Genomic DNA, 20305 nt, shown 5'->3' on the forward strand with positions numbered 1-20305 from the left:
GGCTTGTCCCTGTGTCAGCGCGGGGCTGAGTCTTCTTTACGCTGAGGCTGTAGTGATGGGGGTGCGGAGCGCTGGGAGGATGGGTGGGATGGAGTGGGGGGATGGCCGCGGGGGTCGTCTGGATGGTCGATGGAGCACTGGAGCTCGTGGGTCTGGAGCTGGAAGTCCATCTAGCTTCCTGGGGCGGGTCTGGATCCCCTGCATCTTCCCCGCGCGGGATGCTCTGCAGGGTCCTCCCTGCCCTGTGGCTGCCGGGTCTGCACGCACACCGTCTCGCGTCCCTTTCTGGACGAAGTCCAGATCTAAGGTGGAGACCTCCCGGAAGGTGTGCTGGGCGGAGTGGATCTCTGGGCCGCTAGTGCAATGGTTTTGCAACTGAAAATATAGAAAAGACGCAGAAATGCAATGAAACGCCGGGACACCTGCACCCCGATGTTTCTAGCAGCAATGTCCACAATAGCCAAACTGGATGGAGCCTCGGTGTCCATCGAAAGATGAATGGATAAAGAAGATGTGGTCTATGTATACAATGGAATATTCCTCAGCCATTAGAAACGACAAATACCCACCATTTGCTTCAACGTGGATGGAACTGGAGGGTATTATGCTGAGTGAAGTAAGTCAATCGGAGGACAAACATTTTATGGTCTCATTTGGGGAATATAAATAATAGTGAAAGGAATAGAGGGGAAGGGAGAAGAAATGGGTGGGAAATATCAGAAAGGGAGACAGAACATAAAGACTCCTAACTCTGGGAAACGAACTAGGGGTGGTGGAAGGTGAGGTGGGCGGGGCGTGGGGGTGACTGGGTGATGGGCACTGAGGGGGGCACTTGACGGGATGAGCACTGGGTGTTATTCTGTATGTTGGTAAGTTGAACACCAATAAAAAATAAATTTATTATTTAAGAAAAAGAAAAAAAAAACAAAAGAGGCTGAAACTGTTTGTTGGAACTCAGTATAAAAGAACATATAAATTCCGACTGTGTTAGCCAGGGTTTGTTTATTTGTTTTTTAATGGAAGAACTCTCAGATTGGAAGCAAAATGTACAAACCAAATAAAAATCATCCACCCACCATTGAAATGGCTCTGCCTTTGTGAATCAAGTATGTTCATTTTTAGACTTCAAATAAACTTTTCCAGTTGAAACTACTTAAGACGGTTTTTGCAAAGTTGGATGCAGTTACTCAAATTGAAATGTAATCTGGTGACTGAGATTTTAAAATGCCACAACAAATCCAGTTTTGATTTAACACACAAAACACATGAGCTTCCTTCAGGACAAAGCCAAGACAATAGAATATATAACTTTTAGCAGGGAAAGGCCAAATGTGTATCCATAGACCATTGGCTATCTTGGCAAGTTTTAAACTGGCCTAGCCATGGCGTTGACCTTGATTCTATTCCCATTGCTATCATCACAGTTCTGTTTCCTTGGGGCTATTCAGAAGATTTTTTTTTTTTTTTTTTAATTTGAGAGAGTAAGAGACAGAAAGAGAGCACAAATGAGGGGAGTAGCAGAGAGAGAGGGGAAAGCAGACTCCTCGCTGAGCAAGGAGCCCCATTTCCGGACTTGATATCAGGACCCTGAGATCACAACATGAGCTGAAGCCAGACATTCAAGTGATTGAGTCAGTCAGGCACCCTAGAAACGCCCTAGAAGTGTTCAGAATTTTAAACCTTGAACCAGTGAAAGGTGTTGATGAATGGTTGTGGCAAGTGGGTGAAATGGTTGTGTTCCAAGTGAGGGGAAAAAAAGAGTCAAATGTAACTCTGTGATTTGGGGATGGACCAAGCAGATGAAGGGCGTTGCTGTTTCCTAAAATGGGGAGGGACAGGCTGAAGGCACAAAGAGTAAGATTTGGGTTTCAGACATGAGCTGGATAGGAGATGCCTAGGAGACACCCAACTTCATGAACACACATCATAAATTGCTAACAATGTTTATGTAAGAAGCTAATAATAGCCCCTTTATGGTTACAAAGCATGTTCACATAATTTATTTAATCTGAATAGTATAATAACCTTGTGAGTTATGCAAAGCAGCCTGTGGTGGACAATTTCCTGAGCTTTCACTTTCATCTTGGTGGAGGCTATTTTTTTTTTTTTTTCCATCTTCTGCAAAAGTATTTTCTTGCTCCAGTAAGAATTTCCTGGATTTGTCTCTGGGAAAGCTGTGAACAAAGAATTTTAACATCTGGCTGATTTAAAATGACTGAAATTCTGTCATAATCATTACAATTTCATAAGACTTCAACTAGAAATTTAAGATTAAAGGTAAGTGCTCATCTGCTCATAATACAGATGATAAAGGTCACCGATATTGTCAGCAATGTTAGAGCTGCATTATAGATCAAGCCAAATCATAGAAAATACTAACCCCTTACACTGGAGTGCCTAATTTATCCTAGGCGCTGTGCTAAGTGCTTATGTATGTAAAATCACTGATTCCTCAGCATAATCTAATCCTCCTCCACAAAGGAAGTAGTTAAGCTATGGTAAGATTATATAACTTTGCCAGAGGACCCAGAGCAAAGGTGTTGGGGAACCAAGATTCAAACCAGGTGGTTGGATTGCAGAGCCAGCACCCCCACCATCTCCTGTTGCCCCCAAAGAGGCTCTGAGAGGCAGAGAGAAGAGTGCCTGGGTTTAGACAGTGGGTATGAGGAAGCACAGTCAGAGGGTACATAATTGTTTTAAGAGATTATTTCATTAGTATTGGAGTGCCCCAGTCAGCATCACGGGCCCCAGAAACACTGTGGTGTGGTCCCTGCCGCCTAGCTCTTGAATGGGAAGAAAGACTCAGGAAAGTCTTGGATCCTTTCATTTTATTTAATTGTAGCATGGTGACTATTTAGGCATGTTTATATAATGAAGAGAAGGAATCGTGTTTGGGAGTATTTGGAGACTATTACAGACTGCTCAGTCAGCTCTCAGTGGTGGTATTTTTCAATAGTGATGGTTCCCTTACAGTCAGAATGTTTGAAGTTTTAATAATAAATATGTAAAACATACAGAGTGCTAGGAATTTGGCATTTATGTGATTAATACAACCATCACCGATAGCTAAATTCGGAGGAAGCTTACTTTACATCTGAATTAGCTGCCCTGATGTCCACGTTGACTACATTTCTGCTTAGCGTTTTGTAAAAACAGTTTCAATATAACATTCTTTCTGTTTCATCATTCATATCTCCTTCTTTACTATTTTTATGCAAACTGGTTTCCAATTACTGAGGGATATTTTATCAAAGGTGTTTTTCCCAAGACCCCCCAAAATCCAACTCATAATCATTAGGTGGGCTTATAAATTCATGCTTTATTTACTTATGTATCTAGTTACTGCCTATATTCTAAAAGCAGGCATGTAATGATTTTAAAAAGTTTGTGTAACTTAAAAATGACAGGATCTCTACAGGCTACCTTGTTTTTCATATGAAGGGTGTTGTTTCAAAGGAGCACAGAAACCAGTCAGTATTGGCTTCTGTTTTTGTTGTACACCTTCCAGGAGCTTTTAACTGAAGACTCTGCCCGCACTTCTTTCCACACAGAGCTTACTGGTATTTGAAGAAGTGTTTCATTTCTCCAGGAAGAATATGATGTATCTTTCTCAAGCTTCACTTTTATTCTTAAATACACTTATTTTAATTTGTGGAGAAGTTATACAAGGTAATTGTGTACATCATTCTACGGTAAGAATTTTAGCAATATTATTTTAGCTAGAAGTATGATTATATATCTCCAGGAAGATATATATTAAAAGTTTGAAAAGATTAATTGTGCTATCCAATACAATTATGGAAAATTGGAGTGTTTATTTAGAAATGCTGAGACTCTGCTTAATTTATATTATTATTTTTTTAATTTATATTATTTTTAAACTTAGGAAACCGTAAACTGAGGATTCACCCTTAACACATTTCTTATGAAAAAAATTTTAAAGGAATTACAGGCCTAGGTTAAAAAGTAGCCGGCAGCCTTCCAGTTAACTTTGATAATGAAATATCTGATAGGTAATAAAATATTTGCTTTGCTATTTAAAAAATAAATATTCTATAAGTTTATATTTAAAATACAGTCTTGTGAGTGGTTATCTAGGAAATTAGAAAATGTTATTTGTTACAATGTCAGAGTGACACCTAATAAAGTGTATGCAATACTCTGAGTAGATGGGGATTGGATCTGTACATATTTAAATATTGGTTTATCATTTTAAATGTTATACAACATATTTACCATGGTATCTATACTAGATTCCTAAGTTCCAAGGTTAAAGGAAGAATAAATTTTAGGAAAGCTACAGAAATATTAATAATATAATTCTCTAAAATACTAAAACTTTAAAAATCTTATTTAGATCTGAAAAAAACACAGTTGTCACATAGGTTTTTGAAAACATTTACTATGCCAATTATTACAGGAGTTGAGAGGAAAGAGCAAGGAGTTACAAATAGGTCTATGTAACAAAATGCCAGCATCTTATTGGGCAAATACCTTTTATCATATGATTAGCTCTTTACCTTTCTCTCAATACCTAGGTCAAAGGAAGGTAAAACTTGTTTCTATTTTCTTTTAATTAACAGTCATTTAAAGTAGGTAACTTCTACCAAACACTGTTTTAATATTGGAAAGCCAATAGTTACCAACAGAAATAAATAGCTTTGGAATGGTAGCTGTAGTTGGCTCTTCATGATGACATCTGTTACTGATTTTGCAAAGCAAAATTCCATGCTTTTTTACAGTTATCACCAATGAGTACTTTACCCTTCAAATCTGTAAATACCTTTACTTATGCCAAAGCGACAAGCCTTCCACAATCCCCTTTCCTTCCCCAAATCCTAATAGCTGGTGGCAGAAAGTCCATTTGGCACAGAGGTGTAGGCATCTCAGGGAACCTTCTTAGCCATGTTCATGGAACTTCAGACTGCCGGATGCCTGGATGAGGGATAGCATGTGTCCAACATGGAAACATGCCACAGTTAAAGGTCAAGGCCATGGAGCCATGTTACAGAAAGTAGAGCCTAACTAGATCCTTTTGGAATTGGAAAACAAAAAGGCAGAGCAAAAATACTGAATGAACATATGCTTTTTGTTCATACCTAAAATTTACCTGTAAGGTTTATTTGTAGAAGTTTAACTGAATGGCTCATTGTTTTTTTCTAATGATCACCCTTGTATGTGTCCTGAAATTTCACCTTTTCTGTGTATCTTCTTATTTATTATGTATTAGGTCATATAACATACTTCATGTATTCCTTTCTTATTTCTATTTTTCAATGTAAAGGATTCTCCAGTAGTTAATACTGTAGAAGACGTATCTAATGCAAAAGATGAGAGTAAAAGTAATGATACTGTTTATAAGGAAGACTGTGAGGAGTCATGTGATGTTAAAATTAAAATTACACGAGAAGAAAAACATTTCATGTGTAGTAAGTATTAAAAATGACTGCAATTATAAGGGTATATGATTTATTATTTCTAGGTTATGCATACAAGGAAATATACCTTACCTTTGTTTGGGTCATTTTATATGTACCTTGATCATCCTAGGCCAGAGGCTGCCTGTTTTTAGCACGTAGTAGGTGCTTAGTAAGTATTTGATGAATAAACGAATGAATCCTTGTATGTCACCCTGTGGCATCAGCTGACCACTGAGGGCAGGGGCAAGCCAGAGGGCACTGACAATTGTGTTTTATCAACCCATCAAAGGCTACTTTCGGGCTTCCATCTGAGCCACTAGAAAATGGCTCCTTAGTTTTGAGTAGGGAATTCATTAATACTGAATAGCTGTACAATAGGTATATTACCAAGTCAGCCAATTTATGTAGCAAAGCATAAAAACAAACTTTCAAAGTCTTGGTTTTTGTTTACAGCTCTTTAGTAACAGTGCAGGGATTTTTATGGTCTATGACATGCACACAGGGGGTGGGGGTGGGATGAAGAAGGGGAATGGAAAGGAAGGGGGTGATGACCTGATTCAGCTCCTACAGATGGAAACAGTAGGCCAGGATGTGCAACATAAGCATCTCTGGGCCCTCAGGTTGGCAAGTGCCCCATGGGTCCCTTAGACAGATACCTAACTCCAGGAGGAATCTAACAGACATTGAGAGCCCCAGAGTAAAAGTGGAATGAAGCTGGGAGTGGGGATAGATCTCAAAGATTATGAATGTGATTCTGCTGTGAGAGTGAAAATTAGGAATATAGAAATAATCTTTTAAAGAATAATGCATGTGATACTGTGAAGATGCTTTTGTAATAAAGGATCATCACTATATTTAGTCTGAGAAATATATGATAGTCCACGATTATCTCCTGATTTTGAGGGTTGTGCTGTATAGAATGTCTTTGGTATAAGAAATACAGACTGAACCATCCAGGGACATCATGGCAGCATGCTCTGAAATGATTTAGGAGAAGTTATTTGTACTCTTCTGGCAACTCTTCTATGAATAAGATTGCTTTTAAAATAAGAAAAACATTTTAAAAAGGAAAATATATAGAAAAGTTCAATCAGAAGCCAACCAACCAAAATTGTGACCAAAATTAAAAAAAAAAAAAAACTGTGACTAAGACTTACTGTTTGTGTATATGTGTGTTTGGCATTTGTTTATATAAAAATACATAGCATTAAAAAAGAAAAAATACACAGCACTAATAGAACAAATTAAAAGAGATTTATTTTGAAAATTACTTTGCATGATATGGATTATTGCCTTTTCCTTTCTTATATGGTAAAAATTGAGGACCCTTGGACCTCCTGCTTTTGTATCTCTTATCTTACAAAGTGAGAATTAATATTCAGAATGTTGTCTCTCTGTTACATCAGATTAAATTATTTGGGGATAGTCTAAACTATTAGAAAGCACAGTTTCATTAAGATCATTGAAACAGTTGTTCCCTTTGTTAGTCCTGTGTTAAAAATTATACTAACTGGAATATTTAGATAGATTGAGATATTATTGTGTCTACATATTAATCCAAAATCATGTACAATTATTTTTCACTCTAATTATTTTCTCTAACAATGTAATATTTAGCAAACACTTTTTTATTATAATTTAAGGAAATTTGCAAAATTCTATTGTTTCCTACACACGAAGTACCAAAAAGCTGCTAAGAAATATGATGGATGAGCAACAAACTTCCTTGGATTATTTATCCAATCAGGTATGGATCTTTTCTATTGCGTTGTTTTGTACATATATATCGATAGTATTAGAGGCACAACTATATGATTTTTTAATGGGTTCACATCCAGACATGTGTTGCTTACTCTATTAGAGGCATCATAGCAATCCTTAGGCAAATACAAAGTCACTTGGAGAGGGTGCAGTGTGGTGGCAGGTGTGGTGGCAGATTTACAGGGACAAGTGACTCTTCTTTTTAAAGATTTTATTTATTTATTCATGAGAGACACACAGAGAGAGGCAGAGACACAGGCAGAGGGAGAAGCACGCTCCCCGCAGGGACTTGATTCCAGGATCCTGAGATGACACCCTGAGTTGAAGGTACATGCTCAACCACTGAGCCACTCAGGTGCCCCTACAGGGACAGCTGACTTAAAGAAGTAGGCCCTCAGTGGCGCCCCACCCTGGAGACCTGCAGCGTGAGAGCTGGACCAGGTTGGCAGGTGCGAGCCACCTGCAGGGACCCTACCTGTGGCAGTGCCTGGTGGCCTTGCAGCAGGGGCCCAGGATGTAGTGTGGGGCAGTGGGTATTGCCATATATTGCAGAGCGGAGTTTGTAGGAGACTTGTGGATGCCAGCTGTAGAATTCAGTGGAGGGAGTTTTGTTCAGATATAAAATGCTTTAAAGGTGGTGTCTGTGTGTTCAGGTTAATGAGCTCATGAACCGGGTCCTCCTTCTGACCACAGAAGTTTTCAGAAAGCAGTTGGAGCCTTTGCCTCACAGGCCAGTTCAGTCTCATGGTGAGAAATTTGCTATTTCAGACTTTTCATACTTGTCTTCAAATTTTCCTGGATGGAAAAACAAACAAACAAACAAACACATTTTCCTGGATGGGTTGGTGCATTTAGAGGTTTTGTTTATAAAATACAGCTTGCTATTATCTAACAGCCTAGAGGGGCACTACTTGCTGGTAGGCCGACTTCAACCCAGACAGATGTTCTTTCCAAAGCTGGGAAAGTTTTCCAGTGTCTAAAAGCCACAGCTGCACACACATCCTGAATCTGTTGCAAATGGCACAGTTTTATGGAAGTTGTTTCTGGACTGTACTTTACATTTTATTCACAATTAATCTTCAGTTAGAAGAAAAGAAAATTTCAGAGTTCTTTTCACCTGTAAAAAGTATTTTTGATATGTTCCAAATATTTCAAATTGGGACATAAAATTTGAAAAGAAAAAGAAACTTAAGACAGAAATAAAGTGGAATCTAGAGCTTTTTGTAATAATATACAGTGTAGTAATTCCAAGAGGCCTGCATTTCTAAGAAAAATATTGTATTGATCTTTCAAATATGAATTAATGCCAGAGTTCCAAGTAAAAAGTATCATTGAGAGCCTAGGGTGTGATCTTTCTTCCTTACAAAGGGAAGGAAAGAAACAATTACTGAGAATCTCCTAAGTGTCAGGTGTAAGATGGGCACTTCCATATGTTATTTTATTTTGAATTATTTTATTGTACCTCATGTATCTCTGAGGCCAGACCACTTGCCTCCCCATAACTCATGCAGTTTCCTCATTGCAAACTGGTAGTACTTACCTGATGCAGTTGTTGCAAGGATTACATGACTAAGTACATGAAAATCTCCTCAAATATTGCCTGATGCACAGATGATAGGAGGGTTTGCTGTGAGAATGATCATCATCAGAGGAGGAATAGGCAGCCCAGGAAAAGCTAAATAATGTGTTCACATTTATTTGGATGGTGATGGTGAAGAGTGTATTCCAACCCAGATCAGTCCTCTCTTGTGGACTTCTATCATATCTCTGAGCATAAAGTTATAAAAGAATGTCTCTTAGCCTTTCAGAACAAAGGCAATAAATCTATATCTTCTGGAAATAAAGGGGAAAGCAAACAATCTTTTACAGCTAATTTTTTGTAGACAACATTTTCTAGATATGTACTGTGTGCCAGGCACTGTGCTAAGTGCTTTACAAAATGTCTTACCATGTAAAGTTGTCAGAATGACACTACAAATTAGGCAGTATTACTATAAGGATAGAAGCGGAAAACCTAGCCAAGGATTCTCAGCTGCTCCTTAGAGGGCTGGGACTCTAACCCAGGCTTCTGGCTCTGGAGTCTCAGGCTTTCATGTGTTTGTTTCTCTGGGTAATAAATCACGTGTGCTCGCTTAGGCAGCACATATACTAAAATTGGGTAATAAACCACATAAAGATTGCATTCTATTACATTTATAAAGATAATACAAGGTAAAGTATCTTAGAATCCAATGTAATATCCATATCCACACCATGTTTATAATCCCCTGGGAAGTGGGATGCTTTGGAGAGGGTGATTGCAGGCGCTACAGTTCTAACTATTGGCTCAGAGCAGACTCTGGCCTCAAGCATAATTTCTTCTTGCTGAAGAAAGTGATTTCCCGTACTCTCCCTTTGGCTCTTGTCATAGTGGTTCCCAACTAGAGTCTCTGAAGTTTCCAATAGTCAAGGATGTGTCACTTACAGCTAATCTACTTATTCATTTGGTTTATCCTTCCCATTCATACATATTTACTTTACACGTTATGCACCCCCAAGCAAGCCTAGATTCCTGAAAGAGCATTATTTATTGGACTAGAGAATGCATCACTATGAAATAAATTAAATAAATAGATCCCAAATGGAACATTTAAGCAGTATGGAGTACCAATTTCTCTCTCACTGTTAGAACAGTGTTATTATTGATGAAGGTTGATTGCGACATGAATTCCTTAATCCCATTTCTTTTGTGTATTTTCTCTGTTTTCTAAAGTTGAAATCATTCTTCATTTCTAAGAAGTTAAAGTTATCATATTGTTAATGGAAATTATACTCATAATTTCAAATAGTGCTATCAGATCTCTACAGTAAAATGATTAAGTCTTAACGTACACTTGAAAATATCCTAAATAACAAATTTTACTTTTCTAGGTTTAGATTGCACTGATATTAAAGATACCCTTGGCTCTGTCACCAAAACACCAAGTGGCTTATATATAATCTACCCGGAAGGATCCAGTTACCCATTTGAGGTAAAGTTTTTCCTTATTATATGAAACAGGATAAGTAGTCTATTTAATTAATATTAAATTGTAATTGTTTTAATTTTTTTTGAAAATTTTAAGGTAAACTGGTAGAAGTTCCAGTTTCAAAATTTTGGTTTTCTGAAATTCTTTGCCCAAACCACAAACCTGTAAGAACTTGAGACTCTTTCACTTTTCCATTTGAGATTTCATGTTTAAACTCTGAAGTAAATCCATATGGTGTAAGATCTTATATTATCTTTACAGTAAGCAGAAATATGCATATAAATGCCTGCTTTCATTAGCTTGTGGATATTAGAAAGTAGTAGGGTGCTCTGCCTTGGTGCTTGCTAAAAAGTCTCCAATTTCTCTTCCTCTGAAGGTGACAAATGATTTTATGTGATTATATAATAAATTAATAATAAAAACCTTTCACTAAAGTATGAGGCAGATTGAGAAAATCTTTTTTAAATTAAAATCATTTTTAAATTGAATAAAATAAGCTATCCTCATGTCTATCTTTAGTAGTCCTATGCTATGATTTCTGGAAGAAATTTCTATCAGAAATTTTCTGTTATTGACAAGATTATTTAGCCTAGTAATATTACATATACAATAACATATACATTACTTATATATAATATTGTTTGTTTACTCTTTGTGTGTAAGAAAGTTCATGATGTCACTATCACGCCTTATTGGTAATCTTCATTACACAATAAAATAATTTTTCTACTGAGTAGATATGCCAGTTTCTCATCTTGAAATCACTAAATTATATGGCTTTTTTACTAACATTATTTTTGACATCTATTAACAAGGTGTCAAAAAATTGGGATGTAGGTGGGAAATAATTTTAAAATTACCTAACTTGCTTCACTTACAGATTCAAAAAAACCCTGAACATATGTGGAGAGGGAAGGCTTCTAATTTTTCAAGAATGTGTTGTGAAACTACCTTTTGAGGTTGTGGGAAGGTGTTGATTTCCTACCTTCCTCCACACTGCCTTTCTCCGTGGGCAGGCAGTTTCTGATGGGGATGATTGATTGCATTTTGTCCTCTGGGTTGGGTCCCTCAGTAGTCCTCGCAGGGGTATTGAGCAGGTGCCAACAGGGGCTTCCAGGAATACCTGCTGAGGTGGGCATAGAGCAGACCTTTCTGTCTGCTGAACCCAGTCTGAACACAGGCCTTTCAGGTGTCTGGAGGAAAGTAATCAAAGGCAGGCACACAGGCATATTTAATTAACACTTAAAAATCAGTGTTTTAATTCAAAGGAAAAGTTAATTTGCGAATACCTCATTTTGCTACATCAGATTGGTAGCATTACCACTCAACTGAAAAATATCAGTTGAGTTGAGGAATAAGGGGATGACCTCACGATGCTTGAAATGCAACCAACTTACATATGCAAACACATGGCTGACACCAGGGACAGTAATTAGGTTAATGACAAGTTTGTCTTATAACAAACAGCATTATGTCTAGGGATTTACATTTGAATATATTAATAGCATACAATTGCATTGAAACTTTTGGTGGAATGGTTTTCTTTCTTTAGGCTTAAGGGTGAAGCATGAGCTTTATGTCAATGAATAAAAATGATAGTATATACTTTTTGTGTTTTCTGGATCTGTTTTAGGTAATGTGTGACATGGATTACCGAGGAGGTGGATGGACCATGATACAGAAAAGAATTGACGGTATCATTGATTTCCAAAGGCCGTGGTGTGATTATCTGGACGGATTTGGCGACCTTTTAGGTCAAATCTTATTTCTCCTCTTTTTCTTCTTTTTGGGATGACCCCTATAGACCGTTTCTCTGTTAGTCACATCATTAGCAAAAACAGCAATCCTTCCTCTCTCAAATTACTCTCTCTTCACATCATATTACTTTAGAATGAATGGGTCTTTCGTTGGGATCTGGAAACCCAGATACCTGTTGAAATGGGGTTGAGTGAAAGTTCTGACGGTCTTTATTAAGTATTTACTGTGTACCCAGCAGAATTCTGGAAGATGCTCTGGAACTATTTGTGGAATGAAACGTTGTGTGGTGGGCAGGGTTGTCACAAACCTTGAAATACTTGGCGTGTGTGCTGTGTCTATGAGCATGCAGAACTGAGGTGTGTGGCAGGACAAACTCAAGTTACATGACCTGGGAGTAGTATTTTATTAAAATATCAATAAAAATCACTATGCTCAAAATTTGAAAACTGTAAACCCCAAAAGAATTCTAAAATCTATGACAGTATTACTTTTGCTGGCAAATAGAAATGCTGGTATTTCTGAACACTGCAGAATTGTAACTTTGTTGGAAGTTTTACATTTTCATCATTTTTGTGCTGTTATTTTAGGTTACTGTTGTTTTGATTCAAAAGCCTTAACATCCCATAATAACATCATCCAAGGATTTAGTAAATGGTGGTGTTAGTTCTGTTGCTATAATCCCTGCTGCATGCTAATGAATTTAGAAAGGATGTGAAATGTAATGAGGTCTGATGAACACGGCTAGATTACTACTGGTCATGGAGTGCATGAACTCATGTATTGTGTGTTCTCAGCATTATCTCTAATTTTCTGCCAAGTGCTACCTCCTGATTTCGGTGGTCACAGATCTACAGACTGAATTGCCATCTTCCTTACTTTATGCTTATTTCAATGGGGAAATTATCTGAGTTTTTCTTTTTTTTAATTATCTGAGTTTTGAGACAAAGGTCCTCAGGCAGGCATACTTCATGTTCAAGTACAGACTGTACTTAGTATATTTTTTAAAATAAACTTGGAATTAAGGAAAATCTATTGTTACTTTATTAGGGCTTGGGTAGAGGGGCAAGATGGCAAAGATACTTAAAATGGAGGGTCGTGGGCTGGACCCACCTTAGCTCTTGTACCCCGTTCTTTTCACTTCTAAGGGGGTGTGCAGTTGGGGTGACCATTCATCCCTGGGGGGGACATGGGATCTTAGGTAGAGGTTGACCGATGTGAGTGTTGGCACACTATCCCCCAAACTCTTTGAGGTTTGTTTCCACAATACCCCGTACTTCCTTCTGTAATCTTATGATACAGCTGGAGGAATGTGTTTTAGGGCAGAGGCTGTGCCAGGGTGGGCAGGGGAAGGTACAAAGCCATCAGCTGGAACATGCAAAGGGTCAGCAGCCAGAACACTGAGTTCCCCAATTCATCCTGGAATTCATTTTTATCCGTTTCATTCCATCACACTTCCATTCATAGGTAACTGACACACTGCATTATAATGAAGAAAAGTTTATTCACAGAGCATCATTCTGAAAGAAAAAGTAATTTCAACTGAGCCTTTTCAGAAAAATTTTTCTTTAGGAGCTGGTGATCTGGAGGTTAAAATTCTTAACATTTATAAGTACACATCATTTTGTTACCTGCCATAATATTTCAACAGCTTTTTTATTGACATATCTTAAGGTAAACCTTGAAATTTTACTTAGTCATTAAATGAATTTTTGAATTTATTTTGGTGAGATAAAAATATCTCACAGTCTAGTTATCCCCAGTCTAGAGAAGTAGAAGTGGGAAGATTACATATATATGATATACATATCATATATATGTAATTTTTGTAAATTAGGCAAACACTAATAATTCAAGCTAGGGCTATATAGTCTCTCAAATAATTTATGTGGGACATTTCAATGTTAAAAACTAAACAACTCCAAACTTTCAATAATAAAGGGTTGCATTAAAATATATATATTAGTTGTATTAAAATATATTTAAAAACTTTTTTTTTTTAACAGGCGAATTTTGGCTAGGACTAAAAAAGATTTTTTACATAGTAAATCAGAAAAATACCAGTTTTATGCTGTATATTGCATTGGAATCTGAAGATGACACATTTGCTTATGCATCATATGATAACTTTTGGCTAGAAGATGAAACAAGATTTTTTAAGATACACTTAGGACGGTATTCAGGAAATGCTGGTAAGTTTTTTATTCCTCAAATTATGCAGGATATTTAAATATAGCTGACTCAGTATTAGGAGAAGATAAAGTAATGCATTTCTCTTGGTCTAGGATACATAACTGATAACAAATAGAAGAGAGAAAACTGAGTTTTGAAGCTGCTATGATCATTGAACCACTTTATGATTTTGAAGAGCTTATATTCTTTAAAACTATTTTATGGGTTAATTACAATTAACTCTTCAGAGTAGAGTCTGTGGAGAAGGCCGGGAAGGAATTGCTGACATTTTCATGTTCTGAGAGGTTGCATTTAGAAATCAGAGTGTTTGAGCTGATCTCCACTCTTCTCACTTTCCATGTAAAGGAGCCTGAAAAATTAAGTGACTTGCCCGTGAGTCCCAGGTCATCACACTTGACCCAGGGCAAGAAGCCAGGTTGATAGAACAACTAGTTTGGGGTTGTTTTTCCCCCACTATGCCTTAGTGCACTCATTTCCAAATAAATTTAATTTTTTAAGAACTTCAGAACACTTCATGTTAACTTTATAATTTGATGCTGAAATTTTAAATTTGAGATGATACCAAATTCAGCTCTCCTACTGTTGCTCATCATGGTGCTTTATTGTGTATATTTAGTGTTAGAAATCAAAAAAATGAGGGAGATGTGTTCCCAGTTCTTTAATTACAATATAGAGGGGGATAAAGAAAACCGAAAATGTGGAATACTGAATACTGATAGAGCTTTGGGGGTTTGAGAGGGGGAGAATGATCTCAGTTGATTGCATCCAGAAAATCTTCCTGGAAGGGTAGTTTCTAACAAGGAGTTAATGTTAGATTCAACGTGGGAAAGTTTTTTGAAAGTATATGCTCCTGCAGAACCCGATTCAGTATGTCTGGGCCCAGGTATTTGTATTCAAAGATGGATATGTTGGCATCCTTATAGTTGAGAACCACTCATCTGTACTTGGAGGAAGGGATAGGCTTTTGGCAGATTAATGTTGGCAAAGACAGCGGCTTGAGTCCCGGCACAGCGGGAGGAAAATGAGCACAAAGAGTTGCCCAGTTTGGGTGGAGTCCCTGACATCTGAGGGGGTTAGCCTTGGGATTTTAAGGGAAAGTCTGAAATTCAAATCATGATGAAATTTTTAATGCTGCATCTGTAAAGTGTAAAGAACTACCTAAATATGGAAAGTTTGTGTGAGTTTCTCTATTAGACTAGGATCTCTTTAGAGGATAGGATTTACAATGGCACAAATGTTTCATCATGGAGCCCTCAGACTTTGCCCTCAGAAAATATTCTGCATTTTCCCAATAAGGTTAAGTAATTTTCAACAGATGGCCACATAACACAATCAATATAAAGAAAAGGTGTCAATAGAACATAGAGATAGAAATTGATAAAACTCGGAGGTTAAGAATGATCAGGTACATGGTAGAGGTGAGCTGCAAATCTGATTTTGACCTCAGAGCAAAATAGAAATATGAAATTCAAACATTTGAGCAACACAGCTGTTCCAGAGGGACAAATATTCCTGATTCTAAAACTTGAGAAAGCTTTGTTTGGTTTCTCAGAGAAAACCAAGTGTCATGTTCTCTCAGTACACTCATAGGAAACATGGCAGTGAGTTTTAATGGGCTAGTTATTAAAAATAGACCTATGCATTATATTATACTATGTTATATTATTATTTTTAAGGATTTTATTTGTAAGTAATCTCTGCACCCAATCTGGGACTTGAAACTACAACCTGAGACCAATAGTCACATGCTCTACCGACTGAGCCAGCCAGACATCTCGTATGCATTATATTCTAAAAATCGTTTATTAAATGTAACCCAGTGAGGAGCACATATAACATATGATCCTTCTGATGGTTGGTCTTTATCCAGGGAAAGTATCTGTAGAGGGATCATATAATTTAGGCAATGCTCCTTAGGTGTCATGTCTCTCGTCTGAACTTCTGAGAGGTATAGCACTATGTGGGTGTTGAAAATTTTATTCTCCCTCAAACACCTGTAATGTTGGCATGTCATTTTCTGTGATGTGCAGAGTAAGAAGCTGTAATAGTCAGCAGAGCTGGAGCATAGCATGGGCCACTGGCACTTGTGAAGTCCTCCAGGCTCCTCGAGTACCTGTCTCAAGAGATGCCAAACATTCAGAGCACAATGAAACAAATGTGGGCTTTGGATTCTTCAGATATCTCACATAGCTTCACTTTAAGTCAATATTTCAAACTGATTAGCAAAGGTGTTTTTGTTTTTGTTTTTGTTTTGAGAGAGAGAGAGTGTGTATGCACAAGGGTCGGTGGGGAGGGGCAGAGGGAGAATCTCCAGCAGCGGCCCCCCTGAGCCCGGAGCCTATAGGCCGAGGCCGGGCTCGATCCCATGACCCTGAGATCATGACCTGAGCCCAAACTGAGGGTCAGATGCTCAAAGAACCACCTCATTCAGTCGCCCCCAAATTAGCAAAGTTGACTCATGAGTGAGATCTAGGTATAATGGCACTAATCAGAATCTTCTGTTTAAATAGTTTTAGTAAAACCAGAGTCCTGCTCGGCTATTTACTTACATGGGCTACCTTGGCTGGGATTTGCTCTTGCGGGTTTTTGTGACTGTCAGGGATGCTGTCGCGTGCTATCCTGTGTAGGCCTTGTAAACACGGTGTTCCTGTGAGTACTCTCCATGTGCTGGTGGAGAGCCACACCTCAGTAATGAAGCTGATTACATGCTTGAGGCAACTGGGTATTTATATAAATTTGGTGGCTCCTACATGTGCACCTAGAAATGTAAGCAGCTCGTGGTGGCAGCTCCCTTTTTACCCATGCCTCTGTATTTGAGTGATGGAGGATGGTGGGGGCATGGAAACTTAGTCTGTACTCTTTATTATTATTTTGTAGAAATCATTCTTTTCTCTTAATTACCAAGTACTGTATATCCTTCCCCAAAGTATGACAGATCTGTACAGCATCATATTTGGCTTAAATTATCTGATTCTGCATAAAGAGCCAAACGCCTGTTTGGAGTGAGATTTTATATCAAATGTCCACTCAGAGATGCCCATCATGCTGAGGATTTCATTTCCAGATCTTGGCATATTGCAATCTGGAGGAGAGATTTTATTTTATTTTAATTTTTTAAAAAAGATTTTGTTTATAAATTCATGAGACACACACACACACACACACACACACACACACACACACACACACACACACAGAGAGGCAGAGACATAGGCAGAGAGAGAAGCAAGTTCCATGCAGGGAGCCCGACGTGGGATTTGTTCCTGGGTCTCCAGGACCAGGCCCTGGGCTGAAGCCCGCGCTAAACCGCTGAGCCACCCAGGCTGCCCTGGAGGAGAGACTTTAATATGATACCTAGTAGAAAATAATTTAAACCTTAGCTCTAGATGTGAAGCTTTGTAACAACAATCCGGAAAGGTCAATTAAGGTGACAAAAAGCGCCTTTAAATTTAGTCTTTAAAAATCCCTATTTTCCCCAGGTGATGCATTCCGGGGATCTGGAAAAGAAGAAAACCAAAATGCAATGCCTTTCAGCACCTCAGATGTTGACAATGATGGGTGTCGCCCAGCGTGTCTTGTAGGGGGTCAGTCAGTGAAGAGCTGCAGTAGCCTGAATAACAACACCGGCTGGTGGTTCAACCAGTGTGGTCTAGCGAATCTGAATGGCGTCCATCACTTTCCCAGGAAACTGCTCTCAACTGGGATTCAATGGGGCACGTGGACGAAAAACAGTGCACCTGTCAGGATTAAATCTGTTTCCATGAAGATTAGAAGAACCTACAACCCATATTTTAAGTAATCTTTTTTTAAATTTTAGTGTGTGTTCCAGTTATTTTTGATACTATAGAAAATATTTTACATAGTTTCTCTTTTTACTGGGTTTCAAACATATTAGCCAAAATCTAACTATAGATGACATCTAGGTGTTAAGGGTTTAATCAGAGATCTTTAATTTTGTAGAGTTTTCTAAAACATAGCTCAGTGTATGCTTTTTACTAACTACATTAGCAATATGTAATAAAATTTGTTTTAAATGAATTGTACCTTGTTTTCCTGGAGTATGTTGTCCTTTGAAAGCATTGTCCCTTCTCTGGAAAGCACATGTACTATAGTAGATTGTTAGGAAAATTGAAGAGATCGTCATGCTTACTTCCATATTCATTAAAAATGGTTAACTCTATAATCCACAGATAATTTCTATTGAAGACCATTATAAGAAATAACTGCACAGATTAATATACACATGGTTTATTTTTTTTTAATTTTTATTTATTTATGATAGTCACAGAGAGAGAGAGAGAGAGGCAGAGACACAGGCAGAGGGAGAAGCAGGCTCCATGCACCGGGAGCCCGACGTGGGATTCGATCCCGGGTCTCCAGGATCGCGCCCTGGGCCAAAGGCAGGCGCCAAACCGCTGCGCCACCCAGGGATCCCTATACACATGGTTTAAATACTTTACTATCTCCAGGTGATTCCACAATATTTTACAGGTAATAAGAGTTGGCTGCACAAATGAAGTCCTTTTTTTTCACATTTTGTTATGGTTAATAATTTAATTCTTGTTTGTAATGAAGTGACTGTGCTTTCCTATCCTGATCACTTGCATTCTAAAACACATTCTTAACTTTGTTAAGCCAGTGGGAATGGTAGAGTCTTCTCTAAGTGAAGGACAACAGAGGAAGAGCCATGACTCTGGTTTAGATGTAGCTCTCGGAAGAAGCATGTCCCCTCCACTATTTCCACGAAGTTGGGAAGAGCTGGAGTGGTGAGTGTCCTATGGGAAAACACAGCAGGGAACATCCTGGCCAAGGGTCAGGTATTGATAAAAGAGACAAGGGGAACAAGGATTAGTATTGAACAGGAAAGTACTTAGTCCAGAGTTAGGGTGATAGGCTGAGGTGGAAAGAAGGCTGAGTTTAAAATACAGTTGCAGACATGGATCTCAAGGGGAAGCACCTGCCTGGGGCTGAGCTTGAGCAGAGCAGAGGGTCTGATCTGAGTTCAGGGATGGGCAAAAATGGCATGGTCACCAGACAAGATTGCTTTCATGTGGATGCCTCTCAAAGCTGTGAATAAATCATGTAGAGTCTGCACAGGGTAAGGTCGCAGGCGGGCATGGTTCCTGTGGCCTCCCATGCTTGCATGAGGCACCACTGAGGTTCTGTGTCTTGGAGGAAGACTTCTACCATGTTGAGGGAGCATAGAACTGGGGCCTACTGGCTTTTATTCCCGCAGTGATGGGAGCATTGAAAACCAACTTACCTACAAATTCGGGGAATCATTTTGCTCTGTAGCAAGCTGTGTCTTTCATGTGGATTCTGAACGTTAACATTCTCATGGAGGCTCTGCAGGGCAGTGTCCTGTACCACCTGGCCAAGCCCAGGGGTTTCACATGCTTTCCCACTGCAAAGGCCATGCAGATTGTGGGAACATTGCAAGTAAAAGCAGAATGGAAATAAATGTGGAGACAGTAAGGGAGAGACTCAGAGAACACCAAGGAATTTTTTTTTTAATGATTTTATTTATTTGAGAATGAGAGAGAAAGCAAGTGAGTGAGAGGGATCTGAGCTCCTGCTGAAGCAGGGAGCCAGATGTCGATCTCACGACCCTGAGATCATGATCTGAGCTGAAATTAAGCATCTGAGTTGGATGCTTAACCAATGGAGCCCCCCAGGCACCCCAAGAAATTTTAATTTCTCTGGATCTGGGAGTAGGAAGATACAACTGACTTTGGTTGGCTAAGTGACAATGGCCCCCAGGAAGCCTCCTAAGACCTCAGATCCCATTGCAAAGGATAAAGTATATTTTGGTGAATAATCTCGAGCTTAAGGCTCCCAGAAAGGAGGCAACCTGACCCCTGTGAGCAACTGAGTGATCAGGACAATCGTCCCTTTCTTGCCATCTACTATCCCAGCAGCACACACGTCTCAGCAGCAGGCAGAAAGGCTGCATCACATGCTGTGACTGAACAGCATCATCACAAATTCATCCTTCCAGGTCTGAGGACTGCCCCAGATAGATTGTCCCCTATAAAAACACACATCCTCAAACAAGGTAAAGAAATGAAAATAAAAACACTACTCTTTCATCAACTTAACACCTTATTTATTAGTAAACACTGAAACAGCATCTGGTTAAAAATCAAAGGAAAAAAGTGCAGAGTCAGG

The 20305-nt window shown here is 38.6% G+C and overlaps 1 protein-coding gene across 1 annotated transcript; it reads left to right on the forward strand.

Moving 5' to 3' along the window:
• The first annotated feature begins 11 nt into the window (after nt 1-11).
• Nucleotides 12-18175, forward strand: ANGPTL5 (angiopoietin like 5). Its single transcript, XM_026006702.2, has 9 exons — nt 12-616; nt 3552-3692; nt 5285-5429; nt 7064-7167; nt 7835-7928; nt 10092-10192; nt 11823-11943; nt 13951-14136; nt 17617-18175. Exons 1-9 carry the CDS (start codon nt 470-472, stop codon nt 17934-17936), a joined length of 1359 nt encoding a protein of 452 aa, XP_025862487.2. The 5' UTR covers nt 12-469; the 3' UTR covers nt 17937-18175.
• The last annotated feature ends 2130 nt before the right edge of the window (nt 18176-20305 follow it).

This window comes from Vulpes vulpes, chromosome 12 (genome assembly GCF_048418805.1).
Source record: "Vulpes vulpes isolate BD-2025 chromosome 12, VulVul3, whole genome shotgun sequence".
In the NCBI taxonomy this organism is placed as follows: domain Eukaryota; kingdom Metazoa; phylum Chordata; class Mammalia; order Carnivora; family Canidae; genus Vulpes; species Vulpes vulpes.

What these genes read in the sequence shown, in the direction of transcription:
- ANGPTL5 (XM_026006702.2), top strand. Translation starts at nt 470, where the DNA reads ATGGAGCCTCGGTGTCCATCGAAAGATGAATGGATAAAGAAGATGTGG. An exon ending in AGGGTATTATGCTGAGTGAA is followed by an intron (nt 617 to 3,551) that starts GTAAGTCAATCG and finishes CTTTCCACACAG; the next exon opens with AGCTTACTGGTATTTGAAGA. An exon ending in ACGGTATTCAGGAAATGCTG is followed by an intron (nt 14,137 to 17,616) that starts GTAAGTTTTTTA and finishes TATTTTCCCCAG; the next exon opens with GTGATGCATTCCGGGGATCT.